At 60.3% G+C, this 18824-nt stretch overlaps 1 protein-coding gene across 2 annotated transcripts; it reads left to right on the top strand.

Annotated features, from left to right (window-relative positions):
* Positions 1 to 3827: 3827 nt before the first annotated feature.
* GRIN2C (glutamate ionotropic receptor NMDA type subunit 2C) lies at positions 3828 to 18510 on the top strand. Of its 2 annotated transcripts, XM_071764405.1 has the most exons (13): positions 3828 to 4230; positions 8171 to 8594; positions 10140 to 10735; positions 11250 to 11364; positions 12019 to 12230; positions 12360 to 12528; positions 12883 to 13036; positions 14105 to 14230; positions 14321 to 14550; positions 14701 to 14861; positions 15449 to 15636; positions 16182 to 16414; positions 16775 to 18510. In XM_071764405.1, exons 2-13 carry the CDS (start codon positions 8187 to 8189, stop codon positions 18170 to 18172), a joined length of 3990 nt encoding a protein of 1329 aa, XP_071620506.1. In that variant the 5' UTR covers positions 3828 to 4230; positions 8171 to 8186; the 3' UTR covers positions 18173 to 18510. The 2 variants fall into 2 exon arrangements, with proteins under 2 accessions (XP_071620506.1, XP_071620504.1); XM_071764403.1 differs by lacking the exon at positions 3828 to 4230 and having other exon boundaries at positions 7526 to 8594.
* The last annotated feature ends 314 nt before the right edge of the window (positions 18511 to 18824 follow it).

Raw genomic sequence — 18824 nt, 5'->3', positions numbered from 1 at the left:
ACCCCGTGAATCACCGAACTGCAGCACCCGCAGCCCGGCCGAGTCCGTGTGTGCCGGGGCTGCTCGGGAACAGATGGCTCCGGGCAGTGCTGACTTCAGCGCCTTGGCTGAGCCCGAGCCTGTCCCTCACTCCCCCCCCTCGCCCCGGCACCTCCTCTCAGCCCTCCTGTGCTCTTCTCTCCGGCTCCATCCCCAGTCCTGGCCTGGGGGTTGGGGTGCCAGGGGTACCAACCTCTGGAGGGGGTACTTCCCTCTTGGTACAACATCATCACTTCTCCCCCCAGAGCCCCTCCTTGGCTCCAGACCCACCACGGCCTCATGGGTTCTGCTCCTGATCTTAGACACCCGACCTTCCCGTGGCTCCTGTGCTCCCCAAAATCTTTCCCAGAGCTGGAGGGCTGTGCCAGGGCAGGCAGCAAAGGTTTCCCCTCTGCTTGGGGTGAGTTGCTTTGGAAACTGGGGCTGGACGAGCCTGTTCCTGGAGGCTGGGAGAAGAGCACGGAAGCGAGGGAGATGTAAACTCTCAGCAGCTGCATCCAGGAGCTATTTAGGGACACGTTAAAGTGTCAGAGTTGTTGGAGGGCAAGGGCTGGTTATGCCCCAGAAAGAAGTGATTTCCTCCCTTCCTGGGAAATTTCCATTTCCAACCTGCTGGCTTCAGCTGCCTCATCCCCAGCCTCCGGGGCAGCCCTGCAGGCACACGCCGCCCGGAGAGGAGGAATTATCCCTGCAGGGATGAAACCAACCCTATTTATTTTAGCTCCGTTAATTACTGTCAGGGCAGGACGCGGTGGCAGCGGAGCCGCACCGCATCCGTGCCGAGCGTGCTCAGCACCATCCCCGTGGCCTCTCTCCCCCCTCTCTCCTCGCTCTGCTTTCTGCTTCCATTGCTTCTGTGGCTGCTGGGATCCACCGGCCAGCTCTGTGTGCTTACTGAGGCACCAGAGCCCTGAACATCCTCATGGGGTGGAGCAGATGGGGAAGGTGGATCCTGGGGGTGACCTGGGAGCTGATGGCAGCACGGGGGGAAGGTGACCTTCACCCATGTTTGCTTCTTAACTGAGTCCCAGAGGGGCAGGGCAAGGTGGGTGCCCTGGAACAACTGGGTTCAGAACTTAAATTTTGGGCAGACTTCTGGGGAAGAGAAGGTTGGCAGCCCCCAGGCAGGTCCACAATGGGTGCAGGTCCAGGATGGCTGCGGGGCAGGGGCTAAATCTCTGGTCTGTGGCACAAGTGTCACCTGAAAGACTCAGCTCTGGCAGAAGGACCTGTGGTTCCAGTGCTGTGTTCATCTGGTCCAACATAAGATGGTGTTAACAGGATGCTGGTGACCCTGTCACCCAGCTGCCACCTTGCCCATCCATGGACAGCCCTGGCAGACCCAGGTCCTCTCCTTCCCAGGGTCATGGTTTAGGATGCACTCATGTTACAAAACTTTGGTTGAGTTTCTCCTGTGATTATGAGGCCTTCCCTGCAGAACTGGAGATGTTAATGGTGCTGCCTGGGCTGTGGGTGGAGGCTTGGAGTTCAGGTTCTGCTGAGAGTTCATGGGCTCTCATTGACTCTGCAGAGCTGGGGGAGGTGGCAGCACAGAGGAGGATTGGGTTGGCTGTGCTATGCTTTACCCCAGCTTGGGATGTGAGATGTTGGAAGGGTCATGATGAGGTGCAAGGAGCCTGCTTGGAGCCCACAGCACTTCTCCAGCACCTGGATGGGTTAACGCAAAGCTGGACTAACATCAGCTTCTTACCAGGGTCCCCTCATTCCCTCAGCCCAGCCACCAGTGGAGGTGGTGGCAGGAGGTGGCTGCACAGCAAGAGCTGTTGGAGCTCAGTGCCTCGGGGTCCTCAGCCTGCTCAGAGCCTCCTGCAAAAAAAGGCATCAGGAAAAGGTAAGGGGGTTGTGGAGAAACTGGGTTGAGCTCCCTCTGGTTGAGGCTGGGCTGTGGGTGATGGAACCACTGGGATGCTGGGGGTTCCACCCTGGTGGTGTGAAGGAGGAGGAAGGAAGCTCCATGCCTGTCTTATCCCCACACAGCCAGAAAGCTGGGGCAGAAGAGAGATGGGGCACAGCACCCCAGGAGAGGACAACCCCAAAGGGCTGGGGTGTCTGAGGTTTCCAGCCAGGTGGAAAAACCCATCAGCTCCTCCCAGGGGATCTGGGCTTCATCTTGAAAGGAGCAGCTTGTGAGTTCTGTGCCAGCCCCAGGGACTAAGTCCCCAAAAAACCCAAAGCCTGGTCACACCTGACGTGAAGGCAGCAGAAGGGGTTAATTGCAGCTGCTGCTGCTTTCAGTTTTAAACCCCAAAGCCACCTTTTTGTAGTCCTGGGAAGAGGATTTGAGGCAGGACCTGTTGCTAACCTTTAAATCTCCTCTCTTTGGGCAAGGGAGAGCCATTGCTGCCAGAATCCCAGCAGTGGGGGCTGCCTGGGGCTGGGGGGAGTGGGACATGGCCAGCAAGTAGCAGAGAGAGGGTGTGAGGTCCCACATCCTCCATCACCCTGAGTCCCCTCAAAGCAGCAGCCTGGGAGATTTAGCCAAGCAGAGAGAGTGGATGCTGCTTTGATAAGGATTAAATGCATTTTCTCTTTCCTCTGTTTTTGGCATCTCTCAGGTGCCCTGAGGGCATCTGCAGGCTGCTGTGGGGACAGACACAGCTAACTGGGGGCAGCAGGTTGTTAGGCAGGCTGAATCCTCTCTGGAAAAGTCTTCCCAGGCCCCAGCAGCCACAGGGAAGTGGCATCGATGCTGTTGCAGGCAGCTGCGGTGCCAGGTTGGGTGAGAGCCACATGACAGCCCTAAATGACTTGCTTTTGGGTGGCCTTGTCCCCAGGCCAGGCATCTGGACCTGGGGGAGGTAGGAGGGCAGGGGTGCTGCTGGCCCCCACCCACCACCAGCACGGGTGGGCAGATGCTCTCAGAGTGATGCCTGGCATTTTGGTGGCTCTGAGCCGAGGTGTGGGGAGGTTTTGGAGCAGCTGCCCACCCGTGGCAGAGCCTGAGCTGGGCTTTAGACCCTCCCAGGCCCTGCAGGGGCCATGGTCCCTCTGCCCACAGCCTGGCTGGGTTTGGAGCCGTGAGCCAGACTGGGCACAGAGCCGGTGGGAAGGGGACCCCAGCAGGACCATCTCCCTCTTCCTTTGCTGGATCTCCCCCTTTTCCCCCCACCCCCCAGTCTGACTTGCTCTAAACCAGTGCTGTGGGATCAGCTGATGCTTTAATACTGGCCCTGGCGACAGCTGGAGGATGCTGCTGCCTGCGGGGGCTTTGCTCTGTGTCCCCGTCCATCCCTCCCTCCCCCCTCCCCATGAGCAGTGGGGACTCTGGGGCTGCCCTGCACTGCTTGGGGGGGCACTGGGGGTGGGCAGCTGGCCAGTCCCCACCAGTTCAGTCAGCAAAGACCTGGAAGGTGTCTGGAGGAAGGGTGAGGACGAGTCCGACTGCAACCCATTGCACCCCTCCAGCTCTTCCTGGGGTTGGCGTTGCGCGGGGTTGGGGGTCGGGGGGTGGAGGTGTAAGTGCTGTGCTATTTTGCCACAGATTTTCTCTCCTGGGAAAGGAGGAAGGGGGATGAAGGAGGTGGGGGTTTTGCCCCCCTGCCCTCCCCAGCGCTGGGCCCCGGGTGCAGGGGGGAGGCGGGCAGGTTTGGAGAGGGGAGGGCTGTCCGTCTCCCCGTCACCCCCCCCCCCCCCCTTCTCCCCGGCTCTGGCGGCCAGCCCCGAAGTTGCGGCGAGGCGGGAGGACACACGTCCTGTCCTTCCACCGCCCCCGTGTCGTGTCGTCCCCCCCCCCCCCACCTCGCCAGCCTCCCCTCCCGCCCCCGGTGCCTCCATCCCCGCAGCCCTCCCCAGCGCCGCCGGCTCCTCCCGGCCGTCCCGCCCGGTCCCGGTGCGGAGGGGAGATGGCTGCCGGGGCCCGGCGGTCGCCGAGACACCTGCTGCCACCGGGCCCCCCCCCGTGCACACCCGCTTCTCTCCCGCTCCCTCCTTCCCCAGCTCCCGTCCCTGCCTCCAGCCGCCGCTGCAGAGTCGCCGCCGCCGCCGCCAAGGACGAGCCGGCACCGACGGCGGGCGCTGGACCTCCCCGCCAGCCGCGGCGGGGGCCGATCCTGCCCCCGGGGGCTGCTCCGGAGGAGGACGAGGAGAGGGTTGGGAAGAGCCCAGCCCCCGGTGGGACGCGCAGCCCCGCCGGAGCCGCGGGGCATGTAGGCACCGAGCAGCGGCGGTCCCGTAAGTACCGGGCGGGCTGGGGGCGACCGGACTCCGACGGGCTCTGCCGCCGCCTCGGCACCGCCGCCAGGAACTTTCGGGGAGAGGGTTTGGGGTATTTTGGGGTGTTGAGGGCTTGCCTGGGCCATTTCCCCCTGCCCCAGCATCCCCGAGAGCTCCCGCTCGCCGTCCCGGGCAAGGGATGCGTATGCGCCTTGCTTCTGGGCGCTGTGCTGGGTTGTTTGTTTTTTGGGGGGTGGGAGGCAGGAAAAAGGGAGACGTCTCTGTGTGCCACCAGCCGTGTCCCCCTTGTGCCACCTTGCATAACCCAGCGGCAGACAGGACACTTAGCGGGTTTTTGGGGATTTTTTTTTGGGTTAATCCATATTCGACCTTTTTAAGCTGCGTTTCGGTGCGTGCGTGTGCGGGGCCATCGCCGCTGCCCGGTCCGCAGCCCCCGGCCCGCAACTGTTGCTGTCGGAGGTGTGGGTGAGAGAAATGAGGGTGCTGAGGAAGGTGATGCTGGGTGCTGGCAGATGAAGGTTGAAAGGAGACCGTGCTCACCGGACAGTTGACTTTGGGGAGGTTTTGCTGCTTGCCCTGCTTCTGGGGGGCTCTGCTGGGGTCTCATTGCTCCTCAGAGGTGCACCCGGTCTGGGCAGTGACAAGCCCTGGCACAACCCGGTGCCCTACCCAGTGCCCCCCATCCTCTACGCCAGGTTTGGATTGTTTCTGTCCTTTCCATCCATTGGCAGCAGTTCCCTGGCGCAGGCTGTGCCTTCCCTGTGGTTTCAGGCTCAGAGGGCTTTTAATTTGGTGATAAGGATTCTATTTCTTGAGTGGTATTTTTTTTATTATTTTGGGGATTTCATTTCTCCCTTTCCTGAGGTCAAAATATATGCGTGAGCTCTCCTCCCCCTGGAGCAGGGGTGGGAGGGATGGAGGGAGGGCAAAAAGGGAGGTTTAAAATTAGGAGCAAAGTTTCTCTGTTGCATTAAAATGACATTTCAGGAGGTAGAGGAAGGTAAGGGCTTGACTGGTTCCTTTAGCAGGAGGTTTCTGCCAGTGTTTGGTTTATCAGGTGAAGCTGTTCCTAGGAAGGGGCTTAACCTGCTCAGAACCGCTCCAGAGCAGCAAAAAAATAATAATAATTAAAAAAAGTGCCAAAGCCACTGAGCAGCTCCATGGGTGTCCTCTGGTCCCCGGGGAAGCTGCTGGGAGGTGGCATTGCCCTGCCAGGACTCCCAGCTGGGGCCACCTTCCTCCTCCTCCAGCCCAGCCACCAGCCCAGTACCCAGCTGGAAAACCTTTTTGGGAAGGCATTTTCCTGAAGGAGCAGTTCTGCAGTGCTTGCTACAAGAGGCTGAAAAATGGGGATTTTTTTTTTCCCAGTCCAAGGGGTTTTGCTGTGTTGTGCTGAGCCCAAGAGCAGTAACATAGAGCTGGGCTTGGTTCCTCCTCTGCCTCCACCACTTTCCTGTAATTTGCATTCCCCACCTTCACCCCCCTCCCCAAAATCTGTATTTTTCTGCACCCCTCTAGCTTGCTACTGGAAAAAATGGGCTGTGAGTCAGCTGGGCTGGAGGAACTGGCTGCTTTCTGCATCCCAAATCCGGCCATTTTGGAGCAGCCCTGGCTCTGACCCGTGCAGGGAGTCCCTGCCAGCCTCGGGCTCACTGTCCCTAACCCTCTCCATGCTCCCCCACAGCCCTTGGGGTGAGCAGCTCAGCCCCGGGGGGTGACACCAGCCCCTCGACACCCTGCTGGTTTTTGGGAAGGATGGAATTTCATTCCCCTGGTTGTCTCAGCAAGGGCTGAACACCACGATGTGCCCGTGCCCACCTTGCTGTCCTTGCCTGCAAGGGATGAGGATGCTTCCCACCTGCTGCTCGGCCCAGTGAGAAACCAGTTTGCCTCAACCTGGCTCCCAGTTGCAGGCTGGAGCAGAGCATCCCCTCTGGAGGCAGCACTCGGTGTCATGGGAGGGTTTTGCTGTTGGTGCTTGGGTGGCTGTGCTGGAAAAGACTCCTGAGAGTGAGGGAGAGCTGGGATGAGGAAGAAGAGGATGAGGGTGAGGTGCCAGGGCTGGCACGAGCAAACCCCATCAGTCACTGCGAGGGCCTGGAGTATATTTGAATGTCCTTGAGGAGGTCTCAGACGGGCAGAGCTGCTGGGAGAGTGGCTCTGTTTGTTTTGGGTGGCGTGTTGCTCCCCTTCCTCCCTGCTCAGGGAGCTGATGCTGGGTTCCGATGAATTATTTAACACGGGACTAAAAATACTTGGGAATTTGCAGTGAGGAGCGGGTGTTAGGGGCTGCCCCACCACTGGGCTGGCTGTGCCAAAGGATGGGACAGTGCCAGCACGGGGTGACTCATCTGCCACCTCCTCTGCCCATCGGCATGGCCTGGGGGCTCCTGGGGCTCAGCTGCTTGCGACAGGGGATGGGGAGGAGGATGCATCCAGGCAGGGTGAACCCCCCCACAGGCTGATGGTGGGTGCTGGGGGTGAAGAACACCTCGATGAACCCATCTGGCCCAGTGAGGTGCTGCCTGGGCACTGTTGGTGACCGAATGGTGCTGGAGCTCTCCTGGCACCCATAGGGCACAGGAGGATGTGGGGCTCATGTGCCCCGTGACTCTGGAGGGCACAGCCCAAAGCTGCACTGTAGAGCTCTTGCAGGGTGCCTGGCTGAGCGGGTTTTGGGTTTATTTCACGCGTTTTCAGTCCAACACTCAGGCAGTGCTTCCGCAGTGTGCCGAGGGCTTCTCCGTCACTGCGGCACGGGGGGTGTTGGGGTGTGGGTCCCCAAACCCCAAAGCCACCCGGGACTCAGCAAGGGGATCCTTTGGCTGGGCACACTGAGGACGTGTTAAGCAACAGCAGCTTTTAATTGCAAGTGACGTTTCTGAGCACCAGCTGGCATCTTGCTGCATGGAGCCACATTGGCGCGTGGCCGCTGCCACTGCAGGGGGCTGTTTGTCACCCCCCACCCTGCCCAGCCTGGCACTGGGGTGATGGTCCTGAGGGTGGAGGGTCTTGGGGGGGCTTGGATGTCCCCAGGTGTGGGTCTCACCATGGGTTGGTTTCCCAGTGGGCTCTGAGGAGGGGGTGAGCTCCAGCATAAGGGGTGCATCGCAGTGAGCAGGGACTCGTGTCCCACTGGGGACTGTCACCCTGGCTGTGGGCTGGGCACTGGTGGTTGGGACCTGGCAGGGGGGATGTATCCAAACAGCCCCCCTCTTCACCCTGGTGTTGGGGTTCAATGGGCACAGACGCAGTGCAGTGGGTGTCTGGGCTGGGTGGGTGATGCCGAGGGGGTGATGTGCAGTGAGGGGTGAAGGTGAGAAGGGGGAAAGCTGCAGGATGGTGCCTGGGGGAGACACTTGGAGAGAAGGGTCCAGGCAGGTGCTTTGGCTGGGATTGGGGAAGTGGCAGCCAGTGGGCTGGGGCAGGGTGATGGGCAGGGGTCATTTAGAGGACTGGATGCTCCAGTGACTGTGTGGTTTGTAAAATCCCCACCTGGGGGCTGCAGAGCTGATCCCTCCCTCAAGAGCAAAGCCTCTAAATTAAAGATGGCTGTGAGCTGTCCTGTCCAGCTCCTGTCACCTCTCTCTGCTGTCCCTGTCCTTGTACCCAGCCGAAGGGGCAAAAAGGAGTTTTGGAGAAGGGAGAGGGCTGGGGCTGGGAGGGGGATGTTGGGGCTGGGATGGGGATGTGGTGGGAAGCAGGGCTCGTTTGGGAAGAGATAATGGTTGGTGGGACTGGGGACAAGGGAGGTGACACTGGGGTGTACAGCGGGTGATGGATCCATCCTCCAAAGGATGAGGGTCCCCTTCTCTCCCTGGGGTCCCCCTCCCGGTGTTGTCCTCAGGGTGGTCTCAGGGAGGGCTGGGGAGAGCGGGGCCGGGGGTCCTGGCAGGTGTCCGGATGCGAGGGGTTGTGTCCTGTCCTGTCCTGGCAGGGACGCGGTGGTGGACATGGGCAGAGCGCCGGCACAGGCTCTGCTCCTGTCAGTGGTGCTGGGCTGCTCAGCTGCCTTCACCAACCTCCTGCTGCCCGGCCCCGAGGAGCCGGTGGTCAACGTGGCCCTGGTGTTCGGGGGCACATCCTACCCCCTGCACATCCGCTCCCGCCTGAGTGCTCAGAGCTTCCTGGATATGCCCCTGGAGATCCATCCCATCACCGTCATCGTCAACAACACCAACCCCAGCACCCTCCTCACCCAGATCTGTGACATCCTCACCGGCCACAAGATCCACGGCGTCGTCTTCGAGGACAACGTCGGCACCGAGGCGGTGGCCCAGATCCTCGACTTCGTCTCCTCCCAGACCCAGGTCCCCATCATCAGCATCAGCGGGGGCTCTGCTGTGGTCCTGACCCCCAAGGTGAGGCACTCCCTAAGGGTTTCTTCCAGGGAGGAGGTGGGAGAAACAGGGGGGGATTATTGGAGAGGGGTGGATATGGGGTGTGAGATGCTGGGGGGCAGAGGAGCTGTGCACCTCACAGAAATTAGGTGGTGTGGCCCCCAGGGTGGTGGGACATGGGAGAGGACTTCAAGGATCCCTGGGTGGGATTTGGAAGTTGGAGTCTCTGTGGAGGGACCTTCCCTGGTGTTCTGCTCCCCACCCCCAGACCCAGCCCTGCACTGGCCAGGCAGGCAGCATGGAGGAGCCTCGCTGGGCTGCAGCAATCAGCTCAAGTGCACCACAGTCCTAAACAGGATTTCTGGGTTCTCTGCTCCTCACTGGTGTCAGATATTGTCACTGTCACTGTCACCTGTCTGCTGGGAAGCGCTGGCAGCAGGGAGAGCTGAGCAGGGCTGGAGGTGCTGGGCTGCAGCAATGGGCTGTGGTGAGGCTCCCGTCCCTCCCGAGAAGAGATTTGGGATATCTCCTCCTGGGTCCTCATCCCTGCCCATCACTGGGCACCTGGGGGGTCCTGGTGCTGGCTCCCACACTGGGCAGCAATCCCCAGAGTGGGGACCCTGCCACTCCTTGGGGTATTGGTTTCATGCTCTGCTTGCCCAGAGGTTTTGGGGTCTGAACTCTCGGGGTGACACCTCCACAGCCCTGCCTGGTGCTCCTGGGCCACCCCGAGCTGCTGCTGGCTGTGGGTGGGTGGTGGTGGGTGCCATGGACTCAGATGGGTGCAGTGGACTTGGATGGGTGCAGAGGGTTTGGGTGGAGCCCCAAGCAGCTAAAAATGAGCCATGGCTTTGCTGTGGTCTGGGTGCTTTTCTCCAGCATTTCCCAGGGGTTGGGTATTTTGGGGGTGGTGGAAGGACCTATCTAAAGGATCGGCCTCCTTTTCTTCCTCCCATGGGTCCCTGGCAGCTCCTGCTGCCTGTAGTGGACTCCCTGAGACTCATCCCTCTGCTTGGACCACCAGATTCGTGGGAAAAACTTCTCTGGAGGTGGAGGAGGTCTGGGTGGCAAAACCCTGCTGCCTGCAGATGACCTTCTGCAAAAGCCATTCACTGAATCATTTAAGACAGAATCAGATCAATTAAGGTTTGTTAATGAGAGGCCAGATGGCTGGGGAGCTGGGGCAGGAGGGAAGGAGCCACATGGTCTCCAGCTGCAGGTAGCAAGCCAGAGCTGGGGTGGGATTTATGCTCCTGGTAGAGCCCTTGGTCCCCTCTCCCTCTCCTGGTTTAAGGAGAAATTTTTTATCTCCTTCGGAGGGTGGATGAAGTTTTGGTCAACAAGCTGAGACGTGGAGGAGAGGCCACAGGTCTTGGCCCTTTTCATGGGACGAGGTTCCTTGAAGACCACTGGTGGGTCCTGTTTTGGGTGTCTCCAGCCCATAGAGCACCCCGGTTTGTAGCTTCTTTGAGCCCTTCATGATGGCAAACTCAAGGTGGTACTGATGGGTCCAAGAGACTTGTCCCATGGTGCTGGAGCAGCCCTTGACCCTTTCTCCTTCCCCAGGAGCCTGGCTCAGCTTTCCTGCAGTTGGGCGTCTCCATCGAGCAGCAAATCCAGGTGATCTTCAAGGTGCTGGAGGAATACGACTGGAGCTCCTTCACTGTCATCACCAGCTTCTACCCGGGCTACAACATCTTCCTGGACGTCATCCGCTCCTTCACGGATTCCAGCTACTTCGGCTGGGAGCTGCAGGAGGTGCTCACCTTCGAGATGAGCCAGGAGAGGAGTGACTCCAGGACACAGCGGCTCCTGCGGCAGATCGATGCCCAGGTCCTCATCGTCTACTGCTCCCGGGAGGAGGCTGAGTACCTCTTCTCCATGGCGGAACAAGCTGGCCTCGTGGGGCCGGGATACGTCTGGATTGTGCCCAGCTTGGCAGTGGGCAACATGGAGGTGCCACCCGCCTCCTTCCCTGTTGGCCTCATCAGTGTGGTGACCGAGAGCTGGAAGCTGAGCCTGAGGCAGAAGGTGAGGGATGGGGTGGCCATCATTGCCATGGGGGCTGCCAGCTTCTTCAGAGCCCATGGCTACCTCCCGGAGGTGGGAAGGGACTGCTGGGCTCCTCCTGGAGCTGCTACCTCCAACACCAGCTTCTACCGGTGAGTGGTCAGGGACCTGCTGGGATGGGTGTGAAATGGAGGGGGGGATGGGGAAAAGGAGAGGGAAGGGGCAGGGGAGGAGGCCTGGAACTCACTGGGGGCTGCAGCTGGTGGTCCTTGCCTCTCGGATGGGTTTCTTCTGAAGCACATCCCCAGAGCAGCCCTTGCTTTTCCCGTGCTTCTCTGCAACTGAGGAGCCGGGGGGTCTCAGGAGGGTTCACAGCTCTATTCTGCACTGCAGATATGGTGCTTCAGGGCTGCTGGGGGGGGTGTTCTGCATCCTCAACCCTTCATCAGGCCATCCTCGGTGCCTCCTTGTTGTCAGGGCTTTCTCCAGCTCCCCACTTTGCCTTGGGGCGTAACCTGATCCCCAGTCCTCAGCCCCACATCTCTCAATGAGACCCACGGCAGCCGGGCTGGAGCCGGAGGAGGAGGGGGAGGAGGGGGAGGAGGAAGAAGGCTGTAGGGGCCGGGCTGCATGGCTGGGGTCTCATGGGTGCTGTTTCCCCCCCAGGCACCTTCTCAACGTAACGTGGGAGCACAGGGACTTCTCCTTCAATGAAGGTGGTTACCTGGTCAGACCCACCATGGTGGTGATCTCGCTCAACCCGCACCGGCTCTGGGAGATGGTAGGACAGCCCCCACCCCCCCTCTGGGATGGGCACACTGCGGGGGGGAGGCTGGGCAGGGTGAGCCTGGGGCCATGCACAGGCTGGAGACCCACGCTGGGGCAGGTTATCCCATGGCTGGAGACCCACCTTGGGGCAGGTTATCCCATGCAAATCCCATGGCTGGAGACCCACCTTGGGGCAGGTTATCCCATGCAAATCCCATGGCTCGTCCCAAAGATACCACAGCAAGTGGGATGATGCTTTGCAGCAACACTGGGCACAAAAAAATCTCCAAAACATATTTTCGGCCCCCTCCCCCTGCAATTTGGTTGAAAAAAAAGCAAAAATACAGCTGCTCCCCCTCTAGGGGACCACATCCAAATGCCTAGACCTGGAACAAGCTGCGGAGTGGGGTTTTTTTCTAGTTTAAGAGTATTTTGAGTGAAGCTTGGCCAGGTTTGTGCTCACCCAAGCCCGGTCCTTGGGTTCCAAGAGGAAACAGCTCGCCCTGTGGTCAGTGGGTGCCTGGGGAGGGGAATGCTGAGATAGGGCTGAGTTCCAGCCGGATGATCCGGGAGAAACGATCCCCAGAGGTGTAAAGAGGCTGAGCACAGGATCCTGTGTGACCCCCCCACTCACCAGGGTGACAGTGTCCTCTCCCTTTGGGGGCAGGTGGGCAAGTGGGAGAAAGGCATCATCCACATGAAGTACCCGGTGTGGCCCCGCTATGGCTCCTTCATGCAGCCCGTGGTAGACAACAGGCACCTGACGGTGGCCACGCTGGAGGAGAGACCCTTTGTCATCGTGGAGAACACGGACCCCAGCACCGGGGTCTGCGTGCGCAACACCGTGCCCTGCCGCAAGCAGAGCAACTCCTCCCAGAGGTGAGCAGCCAGGATGGAGCTCATCAGTTTTGGCCTCCACTCCCTGGGCACCGGGTGTCTCGGAGGCATTCGGGTACTCAGAGAATCATCTCTGGTTGTCCCAACCCGTTTTTGTCACTGTGGTTTCAGCGGTGATGGCCTCGTGGATCCCTACACCAAGCTGTGCTGCAAGGGCTTCTGCATCGACATCCTGAAGAAGCTGGCCAAGGCAGTGAAGTTCTCCTATGACCTCTACCTGGTGACCAATGGCAAACATGGCAAGATTGTCCGTGGGGTGTGGAATGGCATGATTGGTGAGGTAGGGCTGGGGCTTCTCTGAGGAGATGGGGTTGGGGGGTGTCTGGGGTGGGACTTGTCCCTGAGCAGCAGGATCAGTGTACATCATGGTGCTAACGGGCAGGGCTTGGTGGGGGGCAATGAGGTGAAGAATCAGATGAACATTTATGACCCTACAGCTGGTTGTGTTTGTATCACTGCTTGTTTAAGAAGCTGAAATTAAAAAAAAAAAAAAAAAAAAAAAAAAAAGGCAAGCAAAACCAAACAAAAATCAACCCACAAAATTTAAGGCTGGAAATGCTGGAGATGAGGAAATACCTGGGGGAAGTGGTGGGGGTCCCCCTGCCCATATGGAGACCATCTGCCCCTTCCCCAGGTGTACTACAAGCGTGCAGACATGGCCATTGGCTCCCTCACCATCAACGAGGAGCGCTCCGAGATCGTGGACTTCTCCGTCCCCTTCGTGGAGACGGGAATCAGCGTCATGGTGGCCAGGAGCAACGGCACCGTCTCCCCCTCTGCCTTCCTGGGTGAGCCCTCAGTCTGTCTGTCTGTCTGTCTGTCTGTCTGTCTGCAGGCTCATCCCACCCTTCCGACAAAGGCAAATTAGAAATATGGTTCAGCTTTAATAACTTGTAAGGAAAAAAATTAAAAAAGCCTTAAGGGAAGGAGATTTCACTGCTGGATTTGGTGGCTCCTCCTGCCCTCACCTGAATAATCCTTCTGCTGCAGAGAGGGAGGATGGGACTTGTGGTGTCCTCATCTTCTCAGTGGATGAGGGAGGATGGGGGTAGAGCTCTGGTGCCCATGGTTAAATCAGGTGTCAGAAACTGCCAGGGCTCCAAGTTTAATTTCAGGAGGTTTAGAAAAGCAAAGCCTCTCCCTGGGCAGGGGAGGAGAGGGGCCAAGGGTGTCCCAAACCCCTCCTGAGCTCAGCCAGGGCCAGTTGCCAAGGGCACATGGCTGGGTTGAAGTGGGGGTCCCATGCCAGGAGGGGCTGAGGGGGCCGTGGGGTGCAGGATATGGTCAGCCTGGGCACACCTTCCCCCTCTTGTCCCCCCCTGCCCACTTCAGGGCCCGATCCCCTCCCCACGCTGGAGTCACCTTGACCATCCCCAGGGACAGAGAGAGCACTGGTCCCTGAGTGGCCAGAGTGGGGGTCTGTGGTCCCCATGCCACCACCCCATTCCCCCCTGCTAATGAGCTGTGTCCCCAGCCAGGGGGACCTCATCCTCCCCGACAGCCAAGGACACACTGACAACGGGAGCTCGGTGGCCACACACCCAGGGCTCGGATGCGTTCCCACAGCTCCCTCCTGGAGCAGTGGATGGCCCTGGAGATGGGCAGTTAGCACACTCCTGCTGATGAGAGTTTTTATTTAGGGTGGGAAGCATGGCCACATCCCCTGTCTCACAGTGTCCCCCTTCCCTCCTGATGTCCTCTGGTTCTCCTCGGCTGCGGTGCTGCCAGTTCTGTCTCCTCCCCAAGGAGTGGCAGCTCTCAGGAGGATGAGCCCTGTCCCTCAGGAAGGGCTCGGGGGCTCCCCAGGTTGCTGTGGGGAGTCTGTGGGGACTGACAGGGTGCTGCTTGCCTTGCAGAGCCCTACAGCCCGGCCGTGTGGGTGATGATGTTTGTGATGTGCCTCACCGTGGTGGCCATCACCGTCTTCGTGTTCGAGTATTTCAGCCCCGTTGGCTACAACCAGAACCTCACCAGTGCCAAGAGTGAGTGGGGGGAGGCAGGAGCTGAAGTGTGGGGGTGGGACAATAACATAACCCTGGTGAGGCTGATGGCTGTCCCTGCTGTCCCCACAGGGCCTGGAGGTCCCTCCTTCACCATTGGCAAGTCAGTGTGGCTGCTGTGGGCTCTGGTCTTCAACAACTCCGTGCCCATCGAGAACCCCAAGGGCACCACCAGCAAGATCATGGTGCTCATCTGGGCCTTCTTCGCCGTCATCTTCCTCGCCAGCTACACAGCCAACCTGGCTGCCTTCATGATCCAGGAGCAGTACATCGACACCGTCTCGGGGCTGAGCGACAGGAAGGTGGGGGCTGATGATAAAAAACCATAATAATAAGGGTTTTTTTGAGGTTAGGGGAACTTGGAGGGGGTTGTGTGTTGGTGCTGGCTGGCTGGGCCTGGCTGCAGGGGATATGGAGCCAGCGTGGTACCACTCCTGGGGTTCCTCTTGCAGTTCCAGAAGCCGCAGGAGCAGTACCCCCCGTTCCGCTTCGGCACCGTCCCCAACGGCAGCACCGAGAGGAACATCCGCAGCAACTACCCCGACATGCACACCCACATGGTGAAGTACAACCAGCGATCTGTGGAGGATGCCCTCACCAGCCTCAAAACAGGGTATGCCCCCCACCCCTGTCCCCAGAGGGGGTACAGCTCACCTGGGACAGGGATACGGACACTGCGGAGGGTACGGCTCCCCGAGCTGGGGTTCAGCTCCTCCAAATGGGATACAGGATTCATACCCCCCCCCCCCCCAAATGAGCTACAGCTCCCTAGGATGGGGCAGGGCTTCTTCAGCTGGGGGATGGCCCCCTCCAAGTGGGATGTGTGGTCCCCATGCTGGGTATGGCTTTCCTGGGTGGGAGTATGGCTCTGTGCAGCTTCCTTGCATGGGGTGTGGGCCCCATCTTAGAGGCTACATCCCCCTGCAGATGGGGTAGAGCTTCACACAGCTCCCCCAAAATGAGTTGGAGCCACTCTCAGACGAGGTATGGGTCCTTCAGATGGGACATAGCACCCCCCTCATTGGCTATCCCCCCCCACCTCTGCAATGGGTTATGGCTCTTCAAGAGAGAGAGACACAAACAGAGAGGACACAAACCCTTCTAAATGGGCGACGGCTGTCTGAAAGACTAAATCTCCCCCCAAAAGGGGTACATTCTTTGGGGGCCCCCTCCTCACCCTCCCTCCTGGTTTTGGGGCAGGAAGCTGGATGCCTTCATCTATGATGCAGCAGTGCTCAACTACATGGCGGGCAAGGACGAGGGCTGCAAGCTGGTGACCATCGGGAGCGGGAAGGTGTTTGCCACCACGGGCTATGGCATCGCCCTGCAGAAGGACTCACGCTGGAAAAGGGCCATAGACCTGGCCCTGCTCCAGTTCCTGGGAGATGGTAGGTTCCTGGGGGAGCTTCTTGTTATCCCTGGTGTCACTGTCTGTCCCCTCCCTGGTGTCACGGTCTGTTCCTTAAAGACCCTGCACAGCCTCCATGGTTCCCTGCAGGATGCCACTGAGGGTTTGGGTCTTCTCCAGCAGCTCATTTGGGGTGACATTAAATCCATCCAGCATATCTCCAGATGCTAGGGATTGGGGAGTCATTCCCTCAGGGGTCCTTCCTCTTCTTGAAAGATATAAAATCCTGGAGATGGCCATGCACAAAAGCTGAGGGTCAGGAGGAGAAGCCTGGGAAGGAGATAATGAGCACAACTGGATGGGTTGTGGGTGGGAGACAGAGACAGGAGAGGACCCTGAAGAAGGATGAGTGATTAGTGGGTGATTAGTGAGATGCTCAGACCAAGGGCAACAGCTCCAGGGGCTTGGGGGTATTTTCCTTCTCCAGACACAGTGGGCCAGGGGCTGGGCAGGGGCTGGGCTTGGGTAGATGATGCCCAAGGGGGGAATTTTCACATCCTCATTGCTGTGTGTGCCTGACCCCAGGTGAGACCCAGAAGCTGGAGACAGTTTGGCTGTCAGGGATCTGCCAGAATGAGAAGAACGAGGTGATGAGCAGCAAGCTGGACATTGACAACATGGCTGGGGTTTTCTACATGCTGTTGGTGGCCATGGGGCTGAGCTTGCTGGTCTTTGCCTGGGAGCACCTCGTCTACTGGAAACTGCGTCACTCTGTCCCCAAGTCCCACAAGCTTGACTTCCTCCTGGCCATCAGCAGGGTGAGTGAAGCTGCCAGGGGCTTCTGAGGGGCCCAAATGTCCTCCCACCATGTCACGAGGGTGGGCACAACGTGGTGGGCATCATCCCTCCCACCCTCCCAGGAGGGACTGGAGATGCTCGTGCTGACGTGAGCTTTTGGCTGGGGAGATAAGCTGGGTTTTTTTGGAAAAGGGCTCAGCCCTGGGAATGACCTGGTGCCTGTGTTTGCATCCCTGGGGAAAGGGGTGACGGAGGAGGTGCTGGGGAGGGGACATCAGTGCCCTACACACCTCTCAGCCTCAGCAGCAGCACCTGGGTTTGTGTGGGGGGTTTGCAGATGCAGGACCACTGATGGGGAGGGTTCTCCCTTCTCTCCACAGGGCATCTACAGCTGTTTCAGTGGGGTGCAGACCCTGGGGAGCCCCGGGCGGGTGTCCACGCCCGATGTCACCGCCAGCTCTGCCCAGGCCAATGTTCTGAAGATGCTGCAGGCAGCCAAGGAGATGGTGTCGACAGCCAGCGTGGGGGGGTCACTGGAACAGGCCACCCGCACCATCGAGGACTGGAGCAGCCGCAGCGAGCACCTCCAGACCACCTTCTCCCTGAGGACACCCCAGCTCGTGGTGCAGAACAGCACTGGTGCCCACCGGGCCCCCTCCTCTGGCCCGGCTCCCCCTGAAAGGCTGGGAAGAGCCTACGGACCCAAGGGCGCTCCCCTGGGGCTGCCGCTGCCCCAGCCCATCCCCGTGGACTCCCGGCTGCCCAGGGAGGAGAAGTGGAGAGGGACAAATGAGTATGTTCCCCACCTCCACCACCTCACCAAGTTTCGGGGTGGCTGTGCTGGGGAAGAAGCCCGCTCCAGCTTCCCCCACCCCCTGGTGAAGACTTCCCAGGGAGGGGATTTTGGGGAGCAAGTACTGGTGGGAAACCACATCGGGGCTCCTCTCCCGCCCCCGACATCCCCCAGAGACCTCCCTCCCCCGGACATCTACAGGGAGCACAGGAGGCCATCGGGCCGGGGGGACCGGCTGCCCAACACCCCCCTGCTCCAGGGGGACGGGGGACACGGGGGCTCGGGGACGCTGCCCCGGCTGCTCACAGCAGCAGAGAAGAGGCGGGAGGTGGGCAGCCCCTTCCTGCCCCCGTCCTGCCCTCGCGGATCCTTCCCCAAAGCCACCAGGACTTGCAGAGCCGGGACCGAGCCGACCCGCCCGGAGGCTGCGGTGCTGGAGCGGGAGAAGCCGAACCGGGGAATGCGGAAGCGGGGCGAGAAGCGGCGTCCCGGGGGGTTGCGGCATTGCGGTACCGCCCGCCCCACCGCCCGCCCCGACGTCCCAGACCTCTTTCCCGAAGCCGAGGCCGCTTACGGCTGTGGCCCCCGTTGTCCCCAGCCCAGCGGGCGGCTGGCACCCTGCTCGCCCGTGGCCAGGCTGCCGTCCTACCGGGAGGTTTGCCGGCAGAATCCCCGAGCCACCGCCACGGTGCCGGGCTGCACCCAGTACGCCTGCATGAACTCCTACGGCAACCCTCCCCTCTACCTGGGGCACCTTTCGCGGGGGTCCCCACCTCCCCGGGAGCACCCCAGGGTGCCGGCGGGCTGTGGCCGGGGGTCCGGGCGATGGGACAGCGGGTGCAGAGACTGCGGGAGACGTGGGGAACCGGCATCGCTGCGGCCGGCGGGGACGGAGAGGAGGAACGCGGTGGTGGCCCGGGGGGTGACAGGTCCCTGCGCCGGCGGGTCCTGGCGGAGGGTGTCCAGCCTGGAGTCGGAGGTGTGACGGGGGAGACGTGGAGGGGGTCTCTCTGCCCCTCTGCCTGCCCTTCTGGTGACCCTGGGGGTTGGCCAGCAGCTCCTGGCTGGGATGCAGCCTCCCGGGGTCCTGTGATGCTTGGAGGAGGGGGATGCTCCAAGCTGCTCCGTGGGTCTCGTGTGCTTTGACGGGGTGAGGAGCCCAGTGGGGGCCAGGTTGCCCTGGCTTGGGCTCTCCCAGCAGGCAAGGCTGGCTGTGGTCTTGAGGATGCCGAACTCATTGCCACTGTGTTGCCATCGTGTGTCGGTTCCATTTGAGGGACTCCAAATGCCATATCCAGGTCATTAAAGAGACATTTTCAGCCAGCTGGGGACCTTTCTTCCATCCACCGGCAATGAGCTGGGGCTGCCTTGGCTTTACCCCTGTGTCAGGGGGGTTGCTTGTGGTCCTGTGCACCCCACAGCTCCATCCTTCACTGCTGAGCCCTGGCACAGGCCGGGCCCACTGGCAGCAGCCAGGCCAAGGCAAACAGCACCTTATTAAACCATGCTGATGGTTAATTACTTAACATCAGCCTGGACCGAGGGACCAAAGCTGGATCCTGCTCAATTTTTAGGGTACTGGGCTTCAGGCTGGGAGCTTGAGCCAGCGACTGAGAGTCCCAGTGCTGCAAACCAGT

This window comes from Heliangelus exortis, chromosome 20, assembly GCF_036169615.1.
Source record: "Heliangelus exortis chromosome 20, bHelExo1.hap1, whole genome shotgun sequence".
Taxonomy (NCBI): domain Eukaryota; kingdom Metazoa; phylum Chordata; class Aves; order Apodiformes; family Trochilidae; genus Heliangelus; species Heliangelus exortis.
This window is presented reverse-complemented; position numbering and strand designations above follow the sequence as displayed.

Coding starts and splice junctions, on each gene's coding strand:
- GRIN2C (XM_071764403.1), top strand. CDS start 8,031: ATGAGGGTCCCCTTCTCTCCCTGGGGTCCCCCTCCCGGTGTTGTCCTC. Junction 8,595..10,139: donor CTGTGGTCCTGACCCCCAAG/GTGAGGCACTCC, acceptor CTCCTTCCCCAG/GAGCCTGGCTCAGCTTTCCT. Junction 15,637..16,181: donor GCTCCAGTTCCTGGGAGATG/GTAGGTTCCTGG, acceptor GCCTGACCCCAG/GTGAGACCCAGAAGCTGGAG.